This window comes from Cucumis melo, chromosome 10 (genome assembly GCF_025177605.1).
Source record: "Cucumis melo cultivar AY chromosome 10, USDA_Cmelo_AY_1.0, whole genome shotgun sequence".
NCBI classification, from domain to species: domain Eukaryota; kingdom Viridiplantae; phylum Streptophyta; class Magnoliopsida; order Cucurbitales; family Cucurbitaceae; genus Cucumis; species Cucumis melo.
This window is the reverse complement of record NC_066866.1, coordinates 344,218-362,675: the sequence shown is the minus strand read 5'-3', so window position 1 is coordinate 362,675 and position 18,458 is coordinate 344,218. Positions and strand designations below refer to the sequence as shown.

At 35.0% G+C, this 18,458-nt stretch overlaps 2 protein-coding genes across 5 annotated transcripts; both read left to right on the top strand.

Moving 5' to 3' along the window:
- Nucleotides 1–816: 816 nt before the first annotated feature.
- LOC103489500 (protein LNK2) lies at nucleotides 817–12,648 on the top strand. Of its 4 annotated transcripts, XM_051090970.1 has the most exons (10): nucleotides 915–1,254; nucleotides 4,858–4,958; nucleotides 6,163–6,493; nucleotides 6,631–6,751; nucleotides 8,192–8,492; nucleotides 8,583–8,672; nucleotides 9,690–10,406; nucleotides 10,491–10,648; nucleotides 11,655–12,042; nucleotides 12,149–12,648. In XM_051090970.1, the coding sequence occupies exons 3-9, from the start codon at nucleotides 6,286–6,288 to the stop codon at nucleotides 12,010–12,012; spliced, it is 1,953 nt and encodes a 650-aa protein (XP_050946927.1). In that variant the 5' UTR covers nucleotides 915–1,254; nucleotides 4,858–4,958; nucleotides 6,163–6,285; the 3' UTR covers nucleotides 12,013–12,042; nucleotides 12,149–12,648. The 4 variants fall into 4 exon arrangements, 3 of the variants coding, with proteins under 3 accessions (XP_008446935.2, XP_050946927.1, XP_008446936.2); XM_008448713.2 differs by lacking the exon at nucleotides 4,858–4,958 and having other exon boundaries at nucleotides 817–1,254; XM_008448714.3 differs by lacking the exons at nucleotides 915–1,254; nucleotides 4,858–4,958 and adding an exon at nucleotides 1,342–1,755.
- A 537-nt stretch (nucleotides 12,649–13,185) lies between these two features.
- On the top strand, nucleotides 13,186–16,296 carry LOC103489501 (F-box protein SKIP5). Its single transcript, XM_008448715.3, has 5 exons — nucleotides 13,186–13,458; nucleotides 14,103–14,247; nucleotides 14,341–14,419; nucleotides 15,124–15,182; nucleotides 15,856–16,296. The coding sequence occupies exons 1-5, from the start codon at nucleotides 13,278–13,280 to the stop codon at nucleotides 16,208–16,210; spliced, it is 819 nt and encodes a 272-aa protein (XP_008446937.1). The 5' UTR covers nucleotides 13,186–13,277; the 3' UTR covers nucleotides 16,211–16,296.
- Nucleotides 16,297–18,458: the final 2,162 nt, after the last annotated feature.

The following is an 18,458-nucleotide window of genomic DNA, read 5'->3' as shown; positions in this document are numbered from 1 at the left end:
ATTTTAGCTCTTCAAGAAGCTTAAAACTCAACCATCAAATGGTAAAAAAAGTTAGAGAACCAATTGAATTCATAATCAAAAGTACGTGTTTATTAATATTTATAAACATTCTAAAACAAATCAAATATACATAAAAAAATATAATTTTTATAAATAATAATAAAAAACTAAACAATAAATTGATTACAGAATTATGAGATGAGATAATAAAATGAAGAAAAAGCTATATTATACGTATAAATTTGGATTTTTATAGAAATGATAAAACAAAACTTATACAAAGGTACTATAGTTGTGTGTTAGATAGACAACTTATTTTTATTTATGTCAAAGTTATCTCGAAACACATTAAGTAAAAGAGAAGATATTCTTTATTAAACTTTTAAAATGATATATTTTAATATATAACATATTGATTGGTTAGTTTTGAGTTAAAAAAAAAAAAAAGAAAAAAGAAAAAAGCATACTAGTGTTATTACCAAAATTAGAATATGATTATTGATGAGAATGAAGTGGATAAATAGGTAATTTAAAGTAAGGAAAAAAAGGACATTGATTATTATCAGAAAATAGATAAATGGGATTTTTAGTAGACAAGGGGGGTTTCGAAAAAGAATTAAAAGGACAGGTGAGCTAAGCTGAACCACAAATTAAGTCTTGACGACTGGGCCCACAATCCCCGCCACCCCCCACTATCTCTTTAAATGTGAAATGAAACCCAAATGAAATCCCAAATTCAAATTCACTTCCAACCAATCAGATTCAAGTATTTGATCACAGTCTTCCCAGCCACAACTTCAGATACGTTCTCTCACACGTGTCGTTTCACTCGCTCAACTCCCCTTCACAGAACCCACGTGACCTCACGTGCCCTCCTGTTTCAACCAAACCAAATCCTCTCTTTTCCTTCTTCCTCTCTTCCATTCCCATTCCTTCGCCTCCAGAAGTCTCCTTTCTTTGTTTTCTTTTTTTCTTCTTCATTTCGTTTTTGTTCATTTATCGCCTCCCCTCTTTCATCCTTCTTTGTTCCCTCTTATTTTTCGTTCGATTCTTCCCGGGCTTTTCAACGCCCTTCTCTTTCCGGATTTTGATGCTTTCTATTGCGGATTTCGAGATTTTCTTTCCTTAACTATTTTCTATTTTCGGATAATTCGGCGATGTGCGGATCAATCTTCGATCAGTTGTTGGATTTTGATTCTGGATTAGAGATTCTGTTTGGGATTTTCAGCTATGTTTGATTGGAACGACGAAGAGGTAACCCCCTCCTTTTTCTAGTGGATTTTTTTTTTTGTTCTTTTTCATTTTTTACCTTTTTCACTTCTGTACTAGGAAGCAGTTGGTGCTTTTGTGGCGAGGGTGTGGAAAGTGTTTCTGGGTATTGTTTAGCTTGTTTGGTTAAAGTACTACCATGGATAGTTTTTGCATTGAGCCACTGAATCAATGTGCTGACGGCCAAAACCATATCTTACGCTTTCTTGGAAAAGCTTATTGCAAGAATAGGACAGGAATCTGGTCGATCTGATACTCACCTCAGCATTTCATTCCTTAGTTAGTTCAATTTCTTTGAAAGCAAAGGAATGTCAATTAGTAGCTCGTGGAATGAGGAGAGCATTCTGGGAGGAGCTACGGAGTATTTTCAAGCTTTGTGGTTACTGTTGCTGTCTGGCGAGGACTTTGATGTATGACCAAATGTCACATGAAGGAGTCTTTTTGGCTGGCGTCACTTGATCCACAATGAGTTTTACTAGGTTTATGGTGAGTTGTAGTTTCATAAATCCTCCCTTAGTTAATGCGGGGTTTACTTGGTCCAACCAATGAGAGAGAGTGACATATGTAGACAAGTGTCAAGAGGTTGGTTGGCCACTTTTAAAGAAATGAGACAATCCTCAGGTCCGAGAGTTATGTTTATCCTTTAGGCTACGCTATGTACGGTGTAGACTAGTATGTATTTGACTACTTGAGAATGTGTGGGAAATTGACAAACTAGCACCTTTTTGGTTTTATATTTCAAGCCAGTTTTAGAAACCTCGTAAATTTGTTTTTCTTGGTCAATCTTGGCCGAGATCTATCCCGTGATTCTTTCCAAATTTTAAAAACTTCTTAAAGGAAACTTCTCGGTCTCTCTTGCTCGGTCTCTCTTGGCCGAGTGCGTAATCGAGATAGTGCGTTTCTTATTAAAAATTTGAACATAAAGGGATATATCAAATGACCGAAATACCCTTGGTATTCCGAACGTTACATATTCTCCGAAAACACTAAACTCTAAACATTTTGCTTGTTTCGGTCGAGAAGTGAACGATTTGCTCCTACAATTCGAACGACTTTCAGTGTGGTGTGCTTAAAGAACTTCTAATGAGATCGACAAACATCATCTACATATTGAAATCATGTAACTTAAATGATTTGAAATTGAGGTTAACTCTTCTCGGGCCAAATTTTCCATGACAGTCCCCGAGTTGAAAAAAGAAACATTTAGGTTAATTGTTCCCGTGCCATCGTGGCCTCGAGATGCATCGAGCTGAAAAATAGAAGCAATTATGTCAATGATCCTGAACCAAAGTTGCCTCGAGATGACTTAGAGCTAAAGAACATAAGTATTATGTAATATGATCTCGGGCTAAGGTTGTCCCAAGATGTCCCCGAGTTTAGAGACAGAAGATAAAATGGAAACTAAAAACTAAGACCTATTAGTCATTTTTAAGAATATATTTTAGCCATAAATTAAAGAAGATTACCAACGTGAAAGCTCCTCCATCACTTTTTTGGGTTAGCCATTTCTTAGTCAATATATAGAAGAAAATTTTGAACTTTTTCTTTAGCAAGCTGAGTTCAACGTCATGGCTTCTTCCTCCAATCATTGACCAAACGACATCGTTAAACAACCCAGTAAAGTGTTGCACAATCCCTATTTCTTTAAGGTTGTTCTTGTTGATGCTCTCAAGGAACAAAAGTTTGTAAGCAAAAGTTATATCCAAAGTCTCTTGTTGTTTCATTGTTTGACTTCTTTTGTCTTTTCATTTTAACTATATAAACTAAAAAACTAAAAACATAAACTAAAAAATAAGACCTAGACTATGGTATCGTTCAAAGTAATTCACCTTGACTTATTTGAGTTAGAGGATGACTTCTTCAAATTTGGGGAAGCAAGAATCAGGGAAATTCGAAATGAGAAAAGTGTTGGGGTTCCAGGGGTGTTTGGGTCATTTGATATGTCCATTTATTTTCAATTTTTTAATAAAAAATACACTATCTTGGTGACACACTCGGCCAAGAGAGACCAAGAAATTTTCTTCAAAGAGGCTTTTAAAATTTGGGAATAATCTTGGGGTCGATCTTGGTCAGATTGACCGAGAAAAAACGAAATTAGGAGTTTTCTAAAACTGCACTACTTTTGAAATATAAAACAAAAAATGTGCTATTTCTCAAAATTTCCGAATATGTGGCTCTCTTTTTTTAAGTCCTTACCCTTCTTGATGGGGTGTAAATGTCGAAGACAAGTACGAGGAATTTTGGTTTATGATGAAATTATCCTTACCCTTCTTGTAGAGGCCACCTCTGCCTTTCTCTATTGGACAAAGACTGACATAACCCAAAGGAGAAGGAGATCAAACTCCTTGACTAGACTAAGAACTCCGACACCTGACAAATATTTTGAAGAGGATAATTGATATAATTGAGGAACCGCATAAGGAGGGTTTGTCCCCCACCCAAAGATCTTCCTTTGTAGAGGACTTCAAGGATTTATTATATTGGGAGGATTCTTGCTAGAGATGAAGAGCAAAGGTTAAGTAGGTTAATAAGGGTGTGATGGCAATGCTATATTCCCCTCCTTCTAAACTCTTATTTCCACATGTCCCATAATTCCTTGATTCGTTTCTTCTAGACTTTTGTTGGAAGTTTTATGTTGGTGGTTCTTTATAGTCTACGTCCTGTGATCAAGAATGATTGAAGGGCCCTTTAGCTTTGGTGGGAATATAATGCCTCATTTTGATGGCAGGCTGGCAGCACCTTCACTTTCTTTAATGAAATTTGGGATAGTTTTAAAGAGGATTTAGGCTAGGTCTATTCTAAGTTCCATGGAGGGAGATGATTTGATTCTTTTCTATCTATTTTAGATTTTTAAGGGTCTTTACATGGGAAGACAATTCTTTGATCGAGTTTTTATTGTCAATGAGACGACTGATGATTATAGAAGTTCATTGCAACTAGGAAAAAAAAACATGTTCAAATTTTATTTTGCAAACATTTAAAATCATGCCTGTTAATTTGGATAAGGTCTCATGGAAGAAGGGTGTTGGGTTTAAGTTGATTTATTGGATCTAAAGCAGACTAAGTCAATCAAATTTTCTATTTTAGTTAATGGTATAATAGCCTTAGAGGGAGAGTTTTAGCCACTAGCAGCCTCAACCTAGATTAACCTTTGCATTTTCTTTTTCTCGTGGTTGTCAATATTCTTAGTAAGCTATTCTCTAATTCTATATGAATTAATTAGGGTCTCATCAAAGGGTTTCATGTAGGGAGGGACGGAATTAATTTGTTTCATCTTCTGCTCATTGATGACAAGACATTCTTTTGCTTTAGCATGGAGGTTTCCTTGGAGTCTTCTTTGTTGGTACTAACATCGATTCAGAGTTGATTAGATAGGCTTCTATAGTGGGTTGTGAATTTCGAAGTTGGCTGCTTTCCTTTTAACATATTTAGGACCTTTTCTTGTTAATTTGGTTTCCTGATCTTGAAAGTGTTCTCTTGCGCTTCTTTCTTCAATCTTTGTATAATCCTTGTTCCTCTACTTTACCTTTACTTCTCTCGCTGTGGAAGGTTAATATTTTCGAGAGGATCAAATTTTTTGCTTGGCAGGTCTTTCGTGGTGATGTGATGATAACCCTATGGATTGGATTTAGAGGCATTTTTTTTCTTTCTGATTAGGTGGGTGGTTATTTTGACACGGCTTAGCATAGGTGAGTTGAGCATAGAAAACTTTAGCCTTTGTGATGAAGACATGGTGGTAAACAAGTCTGTAAACTTCACATATAGAACCCTCTGAAGAGTTCCCCCTTCTAGTTTTTCTTTATGTTCTAAATTTGGAAATTCTTTATTTTCAAGGTTTGAAATTTTCTGCTAAGGATGGCTCAGATGCTTGCTTTTATAGGGACTGTTAGTTAGATGATGGTCCCCTCTACATTCAGTTCTTACTAGTTACTTGTATTATAGTACAGCTCCAATGGGTCTTATATCCGATCACAACTACTGATTCTGAGTCAAGCTAGTTATTTTTAGTTGAAACAGTGTGAAGTAGGTAGGGTTTTGACTTAGGTAGGCATGTCTAAATCATTGAATTAGAACTTGGGCATAGTTACATTTAAAGTTGCAGAATATACTTCAAATATAGGAAACCATTTTATTAATTAATATTAGCATTTAAATTTAATCAGATAGCCAGAACATCATTGATAAAAACTGATCACATTTTTGGATCTAGGATGAAATTGGAACTTTTGGAAGATTCAAGGCGAAGAATGTGCAATTGAGAATTTTTAAAGATTCAAGATAAAGAATAGTACAAATATTAGACGAAATTTTATAATTAGCTAAAAGAAAAGGGGAAAAAATGAAAATTTTATTGGTACATGAAAATATACATATCCTAGAAGCCATCGAGTCAAGTTGTTGCGATTACTTACCTACTGATGAAAAGAGTATTTATCTCGTGAATTTATAATGCTCATTCCATTACAACTTTTCAGCACTTGGGTATAGGGGCAGCAGTTATCTAGCCATAGCATATACAACATAGCATCCTCTGAAAGTAGAAGACTTAGTAGGCAGAAAGAAAAGAGGAGATATCTGTAGGGGATTAGTGATACAAGCTTGACTTCCTCTGTACCTGTTTTTTAACTTCCTCTGTACCTGTTTTTTAACTTCCATATTGAAGACTTTCCTTTCAACCGTGAAAGAGCAGAATAACCCTCATTGTATCATGTGTATCGGGTTGCATAGTGGACCATTTGAGTGATTGTATGATTTGGTGCATTGATTTCTTTCCTTTTCTTTAGCGTACAAACAAAATGGTTTTCATTAGAAAGTGCTTGCTACTCATTGATTACGCATAACAATTAAGTGCTACAAGAATTCCCCACTCTTAAATTTCTATGGTAATTTCAGCTTGCAAATATAATATGGGGTGAGGCTGCTGATAGTGATGATCATATTGTGCCTTATCGGGAGGCTGGTGAAAATTATTATGACAAGAAAGAATGGAATCAAGACACGTTATACACGAAGCTTATGGAGCAGAAATCACCCGGGGATAACCATGGAAGAAAGCTGGAAACCAGTCCTGGCAATGAAGAAGGAACCTCTGCCTCAAACCTCAGCAACGATCCAGTGGCTGACATATCCTTGTCTAAACCTTCCAGAATTGACCAGGACTCTAAGGGCACTGAAGTATCTCATGAATTAATTGGAAACAGGGAATATAATTCACCAAAAAATGGTAAAGAATAAAGTTATTATGTTTTTTATTCTCTGTAATTTCGACAGTGGTATACATGTGCTCAAATGCAATATTGACGAGCAATGGTATAAAAGTTCAGTCATGTACTGATCTTTTTCCTGACATTATATTGACAGCCGCGATGACCAAAGGTGCACCAAATTTTCAAAGTACCGAAGAAGGTAAAGAACAGGCTGATTTTGTTGACTATGGATGGGCTAATATTGGAAGTTTTGATGACTTAGATAGAATTTTCAGGTACATTGGTATTTTTTTTTTCCTGTTAACTCCTTGATTGAAGTTTATTTAATTTAGAAAAGAACTATCCTTCTTCTTTATTTTTTATTTTATTTACTTCTTGTTTAACTGAAGTCAGATTATACTCATGATGAAGTGGAACAACTTTTGGAAGAGAACGTTATTGGGTTTTTTTTTTCTTTTCTTTTAATAAAATAAAACAAACTCTTGTAGATTCTTTCCCCTATATTACTAAAAGGCATTCTTCATGTCAAGTTGGTTTTTTTGAGAAGAAACTGAAATATATTAAAGGCTCCCTGACCCTTGGCTCCTAGTCTGTGCTTTTTGTGACTAACTCATCCCAGTTTCATATACATATAAAGAGGAGTATACAAATAAAAAAGAAGGATTTTGAGAGTAGAGATGTAGAACAGACACAAATTTACGTAGATATCCTAGTATAGGGAGAAAAAACACGATGCTGATGTTTCTTATTATTTTCTTATGATAATAAGGGTATGAAGGGAAAAATATTTATAGGCAACATGAGCCTAGTTAAAATAATAAAAAAGTAAGGCGAAGTAAATTTCAACTATCCTTGGACTTTCAACATGATCCAAGCCCACTATTTCTAACAAAGGGAAATGAGATATCTCCCTGAAGCGTTACCTAACAAACCTACCAATTGGAAAAGAAATCGGTACCAATAAGAAGCTGATGAATTACCCAAGCAGGAGACTTAGGAAACCACCAATTCAACCCCAAAACAGAAGCTTAGTCCATCAATGGCGAGGACAACTGTAACTTTCTGACTCTGTTTTGCAAAGAACGCACCAATCAGGAGAGATGAAATTTGAGTTTCCTTTAAAGGAAATGATTTATGAAGCTTACCTTGGATTAATGTCCATAGGAACACTTATAATGTTTTTGGCGATAGCTTCCCATGACATTGTATGCAGAACACCCATACTTTGGATTAGTCACTCTATAGACTCTTGGAAATCCGATTTTCAAGGGATTGTTTGCAACCATGGGTCATCCCAGAATGATGAAATTGTCTCCCTCCCCAACTTACAACTGTACCACTTTTCCACAAGAAGGCAGCATCAGCAATGACTTTCCTATTGGATTTTTTTTCTTTTGTATTTTATTTTGTCTTCTTCTCTCTTAGGTTGCTTGCTCTTTGGACACTTGCAAAATTGAATGTGCTCGTTTTTACAAAAAATCCATTATGATTTATTATTTATATTATCATGTGCAAATTAGTCCTTGCATGATCACTAGAACTATAGTTGGTGGCTAGTCTTGCATCTTGACAGTGCATCAGATTTTTTCTGTCTTTGACCTGTAGAAATTCAAACTTATTCTTTGAAACATTTTTGTCCCTATTGTAGTTTTTTTTTTCTCTCTAGGCAACGGTATCCATTAGAATGCATATCCTCACAAGTGCCAATTTTGTAGCAATGATGACCCAATATTTGGCCAAGTAAGTCTCAGTGATGCTGATGAGCTATGGTCGCCTTCTTCAAAAGATTTGGGTAACAGCCCAATGAAGCTATTCCCAACTGTGGAGTCACGAAATTTGGACTCCGGAGTGGATAATGAAAAAATCAAGAATCCAGAGTACTCAAAACAAAATGAGCAAGTATCTACTCTCCCCAATGGGCAAAGTAATGATGCTGGATCACTTGCGCTTCGGACTGGAAGTGCAATCTTAACAAATGTAGAAGGAGATATAACTGCTACTATTGCAAAGGATCGGGTATATTACACACATAGAACTAGTGCATTTTCTCTTTCTATTTATCTTAATCAAACTTTAAATTCTACGTAATTTGTTTGGCTTGTCCAGACAGGTCTGGAGAAAATGCCAAATCCAGATGCAGTGACACTTCACCAAAGAGCTGATATTATCACATCTGCCAATGAGTTTTCAAATAAGGTTTGTTTCTCATTTGTTATTGAAGTAATTAGTCGATTGTATGTTGGCTGTATTTAAGCATTTGTAGCTGCTAATGAGATTGAATGTGTCAAAGAGTAACTACGCCCATATACTTCAATGGTAATTAATCTAAAAGGATGGCCAGTTTCGGCTGATGGGATGTTTTCGTGTTCGGTTTATTATTAATTAGGAAAGTCCTTAGAAACTTCTGCCTAAACTAAGACGGGCAATGAGCATAAAATTTAGCTCGCCGCCATTGAAGATCTTTTTCACTAAAGGTTTGTTCAATTCATGTAACAACCATAAAAACTGCTAGGTTGTTGCAATTTCCTGGTAAACTCCAGCAGCCAACAAATTGTTCGTCATAGTTGCTCTATATGTAAATTTTTCAACCCTCAATTTGCTTCAGCTACATTATGTGATTGGTCTCACGATTGGTGAAAGGATTACCCACTGAATGACTCACCATTCACATGGTTACTTGTAGTTATTGTCATGTTTCCTCGGCCATACCAATTTTCTGACCTTAGAAATTGTTTCATCTCTGATTTCTTGGCTTGATCGAGGAGCTTCGTTTCTTTCTTTTTTGGTTATTATTACAAGCCTACAACTAACAGAGTTACAACTTGCAATTAACTTGATAGTACTGACTGTTGCCCATAATAAAGTGGTGTACCAATAGCCAATAATTAGAAGATCACACTGGACTCTAATAAGTTGAGAGGTGCAATAGGCTCCAACTTACAGTTGTCGTGTAATTTTATTCATATGCCTGTTTTAATGTTACTGTGTACCCACCCAGAACTAGCAACCTTGCTAAGTGTGTCGAAATAAAGACTTTAGTTAACACGTGCTTTCATTGATGTGACATGGGATTGTTGCAGATTACATTTTTGTGCTGGAACGATGGTTTCTACATCAACTTCACTGTTTAGGCATCTATTTCTAGACCATGGTAGATGTAATCATAGTCTTTTCTGTCCACTATCTAACTTTTATTACTCTTCAATGCTTCAGATTGGTAGGCAAAAGAAACTGTTGAAATCTCGTAAAAGATCTGAGGGGAAAAGCAATGAGAAAATTCAAGACTTTCGTGGTAACTGGCCTTCATCAACGAGCCCAGCAGGTCAGTTTGATAACAATCTTGCTCTACAGCTGGGAACATCTTCGCCTTCAGTTATGACTAAACATCGGCAGCTTCAAGGACTTGAGCCATTGCAATACCAGCGGAGTTCCAATCCTTCGATGCACCAGTCATTTTATCCGATTGCTGCAAATGCATATCCTGCTGTACCCTTGTTGTCCCAAATTCAGCCGGTAGATCTCCAGCATCAACCTCTTCTTGGTCAAGATATTTCCCCTGGTGGTACGAATCGTGTGGACAAGCCAGCTGATGGGTTTGTGAAGTCTCTTACCATGACACCTCAAGAAAAAATTGAAAAACTTAGGAGAAGGCAACAAATGCAGGCAATGCTTGCCATTCAAAAACAACAGCAACAGTTCAATAATCAAGTCTCTACTAGTAGTCAATCTATTTCTCCAAAATGTCCCCAAGAAATTCAGTCACAGCACATTGAAAAGAATGATCTTGATTCTGAAGAAATATACACTCTTCCCGCTCTAGATCCAAAGTCGCCTTTAGAGCAAGATGATTCGAATACAGTCTCCAGCACAGTTGATCGTTCTTCTATGGAAGATACAATTCTTTGCAGGCTTCAAGAAATTATTTCAAAGGTACACCTGACTTTGTGAGTGGATTATTTTCCTCCTAGAGTAACCTGACTTTAGTTACAATGCCCTAGAAATGTTTTACTACAGCTGGATTTCAAGATCAGACTTTGTATCCGGGACAGCTTGTTCCGATTGGCTCAAAGTGCAATGCAAAGACATTATGCTAACGATACAAGTAGTTCCAACAAAAGTAGCAGAGATGAGAATGACTTCACTGCTAAAGGAGAAATCAATAGTCATTGCAGGTTAGGACGCATTTCAATACTCATTCTCTGTGTTGATTTGTTCAAAGATTCTCCCCTAGAATCTCGAAACTTGAAATAATATTTTTGAGTTTCTGTCGCAATCTCGTTTGCTCATGTGAGTCATAAAGTAGTCTATGTCATTTCGAATGTCTTATTCCTTTTCATCTTTTAAAAAATTGCAGTCAAATTGAGGGCATGCACGGGACATTTTAAAGACACTTTAGGGCCTTTGCAAGACAGTTGGGAGCCTGTTTTGCTAAGAAAGCTTAATATTTTTAAGTCAAAACTGGGACTATTGCATTAAGAAACTAAAACATAAATAAATTAGAGCAACATAATGTGCTGTGTTTTAAGGGTCGATGTTACGCAAAAACATAATCCACTGAAGCTACTTTATAGTTAAAAAATAGTCATGAACGTTATTCTAGAGAGAGCAGAAAAAAACCTAATGAAAATAATAGGACTGCTACTGTTTTCTATTATTGAAAACTATTTTGCTAAAATGTATGTTTGAGTTGAAATATTGTTTCCTTGTATAAGAAAAAGGAAAGTTTTCAACGTTTGTAAGACCTAGGGAAAGTTAAAAACCTGGTGGGTGAAAAAGGGAAATTTGGGAGCTTAGCTAGCTTGTAGTGTCTTAGAGAGCCTTCCTATCTCCACGTATTTTACTTGTGTTTTCAAATAAATAGTTATGACTCAAACTCCACTCTATTTAGTTGGAGCTTCTGCAAACAAATAGAAGTCAAGCCAAAATAAGACGAGGCGACTCTCTGATATAATGATATTTATACTAAGAAATTAGTTCATATCTTTTGTACTAGTTGAAGTGGACCCTGCTGTTGCATCCCAAGAATGGACTTGGTTACTCAGTTTAACAAACGTTATAACTCGAATGCTACATATTCCGTAAATGTTACAGTCGATTTTCGGTAGGTTTTAAGGAATTCCATTGGAATATCTAATTTCTGTTATGTCTTATGCATTCTTTTAAAATGCTGTTTTCTAGAATTGCTGGGGTCCCGGATGCTGAAACAGAGACCAATCCCATTGATAGGACTGTGGCTCATCTGCTCTTCCATAGACCCTTCGAACTTACACAAAACTATGTTGATGCGCCCGGATCTCCTATTTCCCCTAAACTTTCTTCTGAACAGAAGGCAGATTTGAAGAGCTTGCCAATGGAGTGCTTACCTTACAATGCATCGGGCAAACATCATGTTTCTCTTGATGGGTCTAAAAGTTCTTGGACGTTAGCAGAGACGCAGCAGCAGATAAAAACTAGTCCTTGTATGGAGACATCAGATAACACGTCCAATACTGGATTGGTAGATGATGCAGTTCTCGAGTATGAAGCTTCCCAGTGAGGAAATGTGCATGCCACTGATATCATACGGGTAATTCATTCCTTTATCTCTTCCTGGCTCAGTTTGCTTCTCATGCTTTTGACCATATGGATTTATAAATAATGCAAGATCTTCCTTCTGTTCATCTGCCTACTAGATCTTACAAACCACAGTTGTGGGAGCCTCAAAACATCGACCAACTCGTGGAGCTTGAAGTATCAAAACCTCAAAATGTACAACATGTCTATGTATTCAGAAAAAATAAACTCGGAAGAACGATTTGGAGACCAACTTGTCTGTATCTTAACATGCACCAGCATCAACTGGGTTGTGTTATTTGTGTGATGCTATGTCTGTGTAGTACCTGTGAGCGTCTGGATGTTTTTTTAATTTTAGTTCTTGTTGAAAGATTGAAACATAACTTTAGATCATTCATCACTCCAAACCAATGGAGTTTCCACGACTCTGATAAAAATTTTAGTCCTAGTGGTTACTTTCTTAAGGTGAAGATTGGTGAATTTGTATTCTCAACGAGCTTCTCGAGTTCTGGTTGGATTTTTGGATAACTCACTTAGTGTATTTGTATTCCCAATGTATGTTTTATGTCTACGAGAAACTGTTTGAAATTGAATATGATATACTGATTAGATGATTTAACATTGTATTCCTTGTTTTTTGAATGCACGCTAGCGAGACCTTCTCATTGTAGTACATTTTCATATTTTGTAGAAATCTATATTGTGCGAGTTATACGTTTGGGTTTAAGAAACTTAAACTTGTACTTCGTTCATTCGATAAAAATGACATCTTCTATTCAGTTAAAGTTTACAATGGCATTTTGCAATTCCACTTTGTACCATACAGATTATTAAAATTACTCGAACAAAATTGAATTTCTAAAACAAAGCCTCTAAATTTGCTAAATTCGGTAAATTTGCAGTGCAAGTGATTAACCAAGATTTGTGTAAGGACGGTGTCGGTGTATGCTTGCTTTTGCTTATCAGTGATTTTTTTTTGGCCGACTCATAAAAAAAGAAGTAAAACATAAGCTGGGATCGACCATTCAATTACTGCCACATCATGGCCGTGTCTGGCCCGGCCCAAACCGAGAAAATGGGCTTTAGTAATGTTGAGAAGTTCAAAGCCCAGAAGAAGGTCCTAACTTCTACCTAGCTTAGCTATATACGGATGGAACCAAGGGAAATCCAAGTACAAAGTAAACGACAGGAACTGGAAGCTATGATTTGGTCATCTGTTGAGTGAGTCGGGAGCTTCGTCGTGGGGCTATGGCCAAGGCCGATATGAGTCGAGTGGTAAAGGATCAGAGCCGGGTCGCCATAGTTTCGATGGAAGAAAACAAGCAAAGAAAGTGGAAAAGAAAAGGCACTTCATCCTCCTCGCCTTCTGTTAACAGTTTGGACGATGGTTGTCTAATGCATATTTTCAGCTTCCTTTCCCCCATACCAGGTACCTCTCTTTCAATTTCTTGTCTGAACGTCTGTTCTTTCAGCTTCTAGTATCTGAAATTTAAGGGTTCTGTTGTTTATTTTGCAAATTTGGGTGCTTTGCTCTGCTGCTAAGCAAAAATAAAAATCGATACGCTTGTCAAAAACCATGAAGGAGAGATTTTGCGATCTTTGTGGTATTTCTGGAAACGGATTGGGAAAAGGATTTCAATTGTAATTTTGGGTTTGGCTTGAATGTTTCAATTCATAAAGTAGCTTACGTACTTGTATCGGCATATCTATATCAAAAAGAAAAAAAAATCTTCTTCGAAGAGATGGAATGCTTAGCTTCTTTGGGTTGGTTCTGTCGGAGTCTATCACGAGCCTCATTGGTTTTCATTATGTGTGGTTTAATGGAATTGATTATGAAGTGAGAAGTTCTTTCCTTGGGCTGAATCGATTGGATATAATGCATACATTGGTCAGTGATACCGAGGAGTCGTTTAAAAATTTAAAAACATACGTGAGGCGTTTCTTCTGCTTCTTCTCTATTCTAGTGACCAAGTTTTTATCATTAGCCTAGTGAAGTTGTAATTGAGAGGATGCCGCCTGTTTATTTCCGTGGAGTTTCTGCCTTTTCTGTCACTTTTGCCATTGAGTTTGCAGATCGGTATAACACCGCCCTCGTTTGCCACAGATGGCGTTACTTGGCCTGTCATCCTAGGCTGTGGCTGCGAGTAGAACGAACTATTAAAGATTTATCTGAGCCGGGAGTTTTCCCAACCATCGAGGCGGCTGTTGCTGCTGCTAGGTAAGTTCTTGCATGTTTATGTTTTTGTTTCTTAAGAGAGAGAATGACTAAAGTAAGTTGTTTATAGAGCCTAAATGATTCTGTTCTCTATAGGCCTGGTGACACCATACTTATTGCAACAGGTGGAGTTCATTCTGCCTCTAACATTCAAATAACAAAACCACTTTGCCTGGTATATTCCATTTCCCCTTTTAGTTGCCTGGCTGTGAAATTTTACACTTAGATCTTAATATATGGTTTAAATGTTGTCCAATTGTCCTGTCTCTGCAGAACTCATGTCTAGTTTGTGAATAATTTAAGTACCCTTAAAGAAGAAAAGTGTCATGTTATATATGTGGAAGGACCTGTCAATGAATAACTAGGAAAAGCATTTCCTTTTGGAAAAAAAAAATGTGGCTAGTTTCTCTAAAAAGGTCGCGGCATAAAGCTAGAATTTGGGTTTATGTTATTCATCTTTAATGAAACTAAGAAACGATTGGATTGAACACGATGGCTACGAAATATAATTGGAGTCTTAAAAGAAGGTTGATCTGGGGTAACTAGTTAGCTATTTGGGTTCTACTATGCGGTTGTTAAGTGAATTTCTCTGTGGCTTGGCCCTGCATTTTCAATTCAAATTGAGTACTTTTTTGAAGTGGCTATATTATAAAGCTATTTCCCTGTACTTGCTATATTGGTGAAACATTCATGGTTCCTTGTGCTCAGCGTTTGGACTTTAAGATTTTAGCACCTTTGTATGCTTCAACTTATTCCATAATGTTATAGGTTTTGACCTTTTGGGGGGCTTAATTATGATTGAAGTGGTGAAAGACTCATTTCATAAAGAATTTGAGTTTCGCTCTTTTTCATCATTTTATCTTAAACTTACTATTTCAGATTGGTGGAGGTGAGCTTCCTGAGGAGACTACACTTTTCTGTACTCGTGGTTCAGAGAGGTACATAACCAGTAGCATATAATGTAATTTGCAACGTTGTCCTATAGGTTTTTTTTCTCCCTCTTAACATTTCCAAGAGATTATTTATCATCACCCATCTCGACTTTTCATGTACTATTCGTTATTGGTGCTCTCTAATTGAATTCATTATTTGCTTATAGTGACTTACTTCATTCATACATTCTTTCATCATTGGCTGTATTGCATGCTCATTCAGCAGCCAGGTCCGGAGAAGGGCTTGCATAAACTTTTTTTTTCTTTGGTTCAAATCCCATTTTGATCAAGAGAACTTTCATATTAGTTTCATTTTGGTCACAAGGTTCAAAGGAGCCTTCATACGTTTAGGAATTAACCGTTTTTGGTGATATAACTTTTAAAATTTGTCGTTTTGGTCTTTACTAGTATTTTGTCGCTAATATTCACTCACCCAATGGTCATCTTGGGCAACCTATGGGGTTCGATGTATTCCTAAGTTAGCATGTACAAAATGCTCAAATCGTATGTATATGTTAAAAGCAAAGTGGTTTTCTTTAAGTACATAAGCTAAAATATATAGATATTTTGAAAGTTTAAGGGCAGACATTCTAGAGTTCTTGAAAGTTGAGAGGACCCAAAGGAAGATTTATGATTTTTAAAGGAAACTTATTATTGACTTCCTATTTCTTCTTAACAGTGCTTTGGAGTTCCTGTCTACCAGTAAGCTTTCTAACTTAACAGTCAAGGCAGAACTTGGTTGCTGCTTGCTTCACAGGAAGGGAAGATTGATTGTAGATGGATGTGTCCTCCAATGTGAGTCAAACCCTTTGGATTACCTATCATGCCCCATTGTTTGTACAGCAAGTCCAGATAAGTTATTGCCTTCCTCAGTGAAGGGTGGTTATACACACGGCGTTTCTGTCTCTCACACTCGTATTGAGGGCGGGGCCAAAGCTGTCCTAACGAGTGAGGACCTGACATTACAGCATGTTCGAGTTATTTATGCTCGAACAGCTCTTTTATTTTGGTTTGATGTTGAATACAAGTTATAATAATGGTGTTGTAATCTATTAGCAATGTGCATTTGTTACGAATTGTTAATCTTTTAGGTATGTTTGTTATATTGGTGATTATTTAACTCGTATTGTGTCTCTGTTTATGCTTTTGTCATAATCCCTTTCAATTTGTGTGATTGACATCTGTGTATGTTGAGAATAAAGAGGTTTGAGTTTAAGTCTCTTATTCTCATCATGTATGTACTAAACACAAAGTTAAAATATATTTAAGGTTTCGTTGGACATTAGATTAAATTTATAGTTAATAAAATAAATAATTCTTTTTAATGAAGTTAAAAATTGGTTAGGAACTTAATAGGCATATTATATTTAAAAGATCATTTATTAAATAAACACAAATCAAAACATAAATCAACCTTCAATGAAATTTGAGTCAGATAAACATGAATTTTATTGTAACACGAAGAAGATTCATTTCAACAACAAACTAGTTTAAATCGGCCTAATTTGAATATTCAACATAATTTTGAGGATTGTAATCTCTAATGTTTCAAAATAAATTCGAAAGTTGGCAACTAGACTTGGTATTAGTTTTTGAACTCTAAACTCGTGCATCAATTAGACTATAAACTTTTAAACATTCTATTTACTTTAAGTTTAAAATTTTCATATCGAGATTAATTTTGTCCCAGTTTGCCCAATTAATCTAAAAACAAAATGTATAAATCTTTCTAAATTCATTAGTTTCAAATAAATCGAAAGATTAATTGAGTTGTGATTGGAAGTTGATTTTTTTTATAAAAAAAAATTAAAAAAGAAACCATGAAAGTTAGAGCTGAGTATGAACTACGAAGGAGTAATTTGATCCATAAAGAGCCAATTTTTTAGTATTAAAAAAAAAGAGCACATGGGCAAACATTTATTGTTCTTGGTCATGGTCTTCTCATATAACATTTAATAATTTCAACCACTAGTTCTTCTTGATGTTCTCACTTAGACTTAAATTAAGACCATGTGATATACCCATATGTGCTTTACATACCCTTTTTAATTGAGATGACAACATTTAGATTTTCTGCTTCATACTTTAAAGTAGAAATGTTTCTAAAGTTTTATAAAATATCAACCAAACACAAAATGATAACATTTTTTATTAGTCTCTGCCGTAGCAAATTATATCATTATCCCTTTGACGAAATTTGGAACAAAAAGGTAAACTTTTTTACGAAATATGTTTTTTTAGGATCAATTACTACAACAAAAAAGTCATTCAAACTTTACATTGAAAGAAAGGGTGTTAACAAAAATGTTTAAATCAATTTTAAGTTATGGATTTGTTGAATCTTATGCATGTAAATTTGTGTATTTTAAAAATCTAGAACCGACAGGTAAGTCGTTAGGGATGAAGTGAAACTTTGTAGACATATTGAAAATTTATGAACTTAATAGGTTGTTGATTTAAATTTCTATCAAATTCTCCTTAAATATATATATATATATATATATATATCAATTTGAAAATCGATAAAATAATTAAATCTTTAATATGTTATCTTATTCTTGGTTACAATAAGACTCGAAAGGTTGGAGATTAAAATTTTAATTTAATTGTCATCTCTTTTATCTCTATATCCCTTTTTCTTAAGTCAATATCTCGATCTTCAAAATCGGTGAATAACAATAATAAACATATGTCAATTTGATTTAGAAGAATTTAAATAAATCTAAATTAACAAAAAATATTTTAATAAATATAAGACTACAATTTTTTTTATTATTATACATTATATTAAATTTGTCATTATGCATAAATTTAAATTAGTCAAATTTTATTATTTATGGACCGATAATTATTTTTAGAATGAAATAAAAGTCGAAAATGTAAAACATATTTTTTAAAAGTAATAAAATAAATCACTTGTTTTTTTTTTCTTTCCAATATTGGACCATTTCTAATTCTGTAGTTTTAAGACTTTTTAGTTTTAGGTTTATTTTGAAAAATTGTTAATATTCATTGATGTTGATCAATTTAGGACAAATTAAGTTCTTTATTTCTTGTGGGCTCTATTTCTAATGTTTGAAAAATTCGAAAATTGAAACAAAGACTACTATTTTCAAAGTTTAACAATTAAAATATGACCACAAACTTTCCAAACCAAGAAAAAATGTTAATAGTTTTTATTTCTAAAACTACTTCCTATTCCTATTGTTACCTACTTCGTTTTTAGGTTTAAAACTAATAAATAAATAAAATTTAGAAGCACGTTTTACTTCTAAAATTAGA

Coding starts and splice junctions, on each gene's coding strand:
- LOC103489500 (XM_008448713.2), top strand. CDS start 1,231: ATGTTTGATTGGAACGACGAAGAG. Junction 8,493..8,582: donor CTACTATTGCAAAGGATCGG/GTATATTACACA, acceptor TGGCTTGTCCAG/ACAGGTCTGGAGAAAATGCC. Junction 8,673..9,689: donor CCAATGAGTTTTCAAATAAG/GTTTGTTTCTCA, acceptor TCAATGCTTCAG/ATTGGTAGGCAAAAGAAACT.
- LOC103489501 (XM_008448715.3), top strand. CDS start 13,278: ATGGCCAAGGCCGATATGAGTCGAGTGGTAAAGGATCAGAGCCGGGTC. Junction 13,459..14,102: donor CTTCCTTTCCCCCATACCAG/GTACCTCTCTTT, acceptor TTGAGTTTGCAG/ATCGGTATAACACCGCCCTC. Junction 14,248..14,340: donor GCGGCTGTTGCTGCTGCTAG/GTAAGTTCTTGC, acceptor TGTTCTCTATAG/GCCTGGTGACACCATACTTA.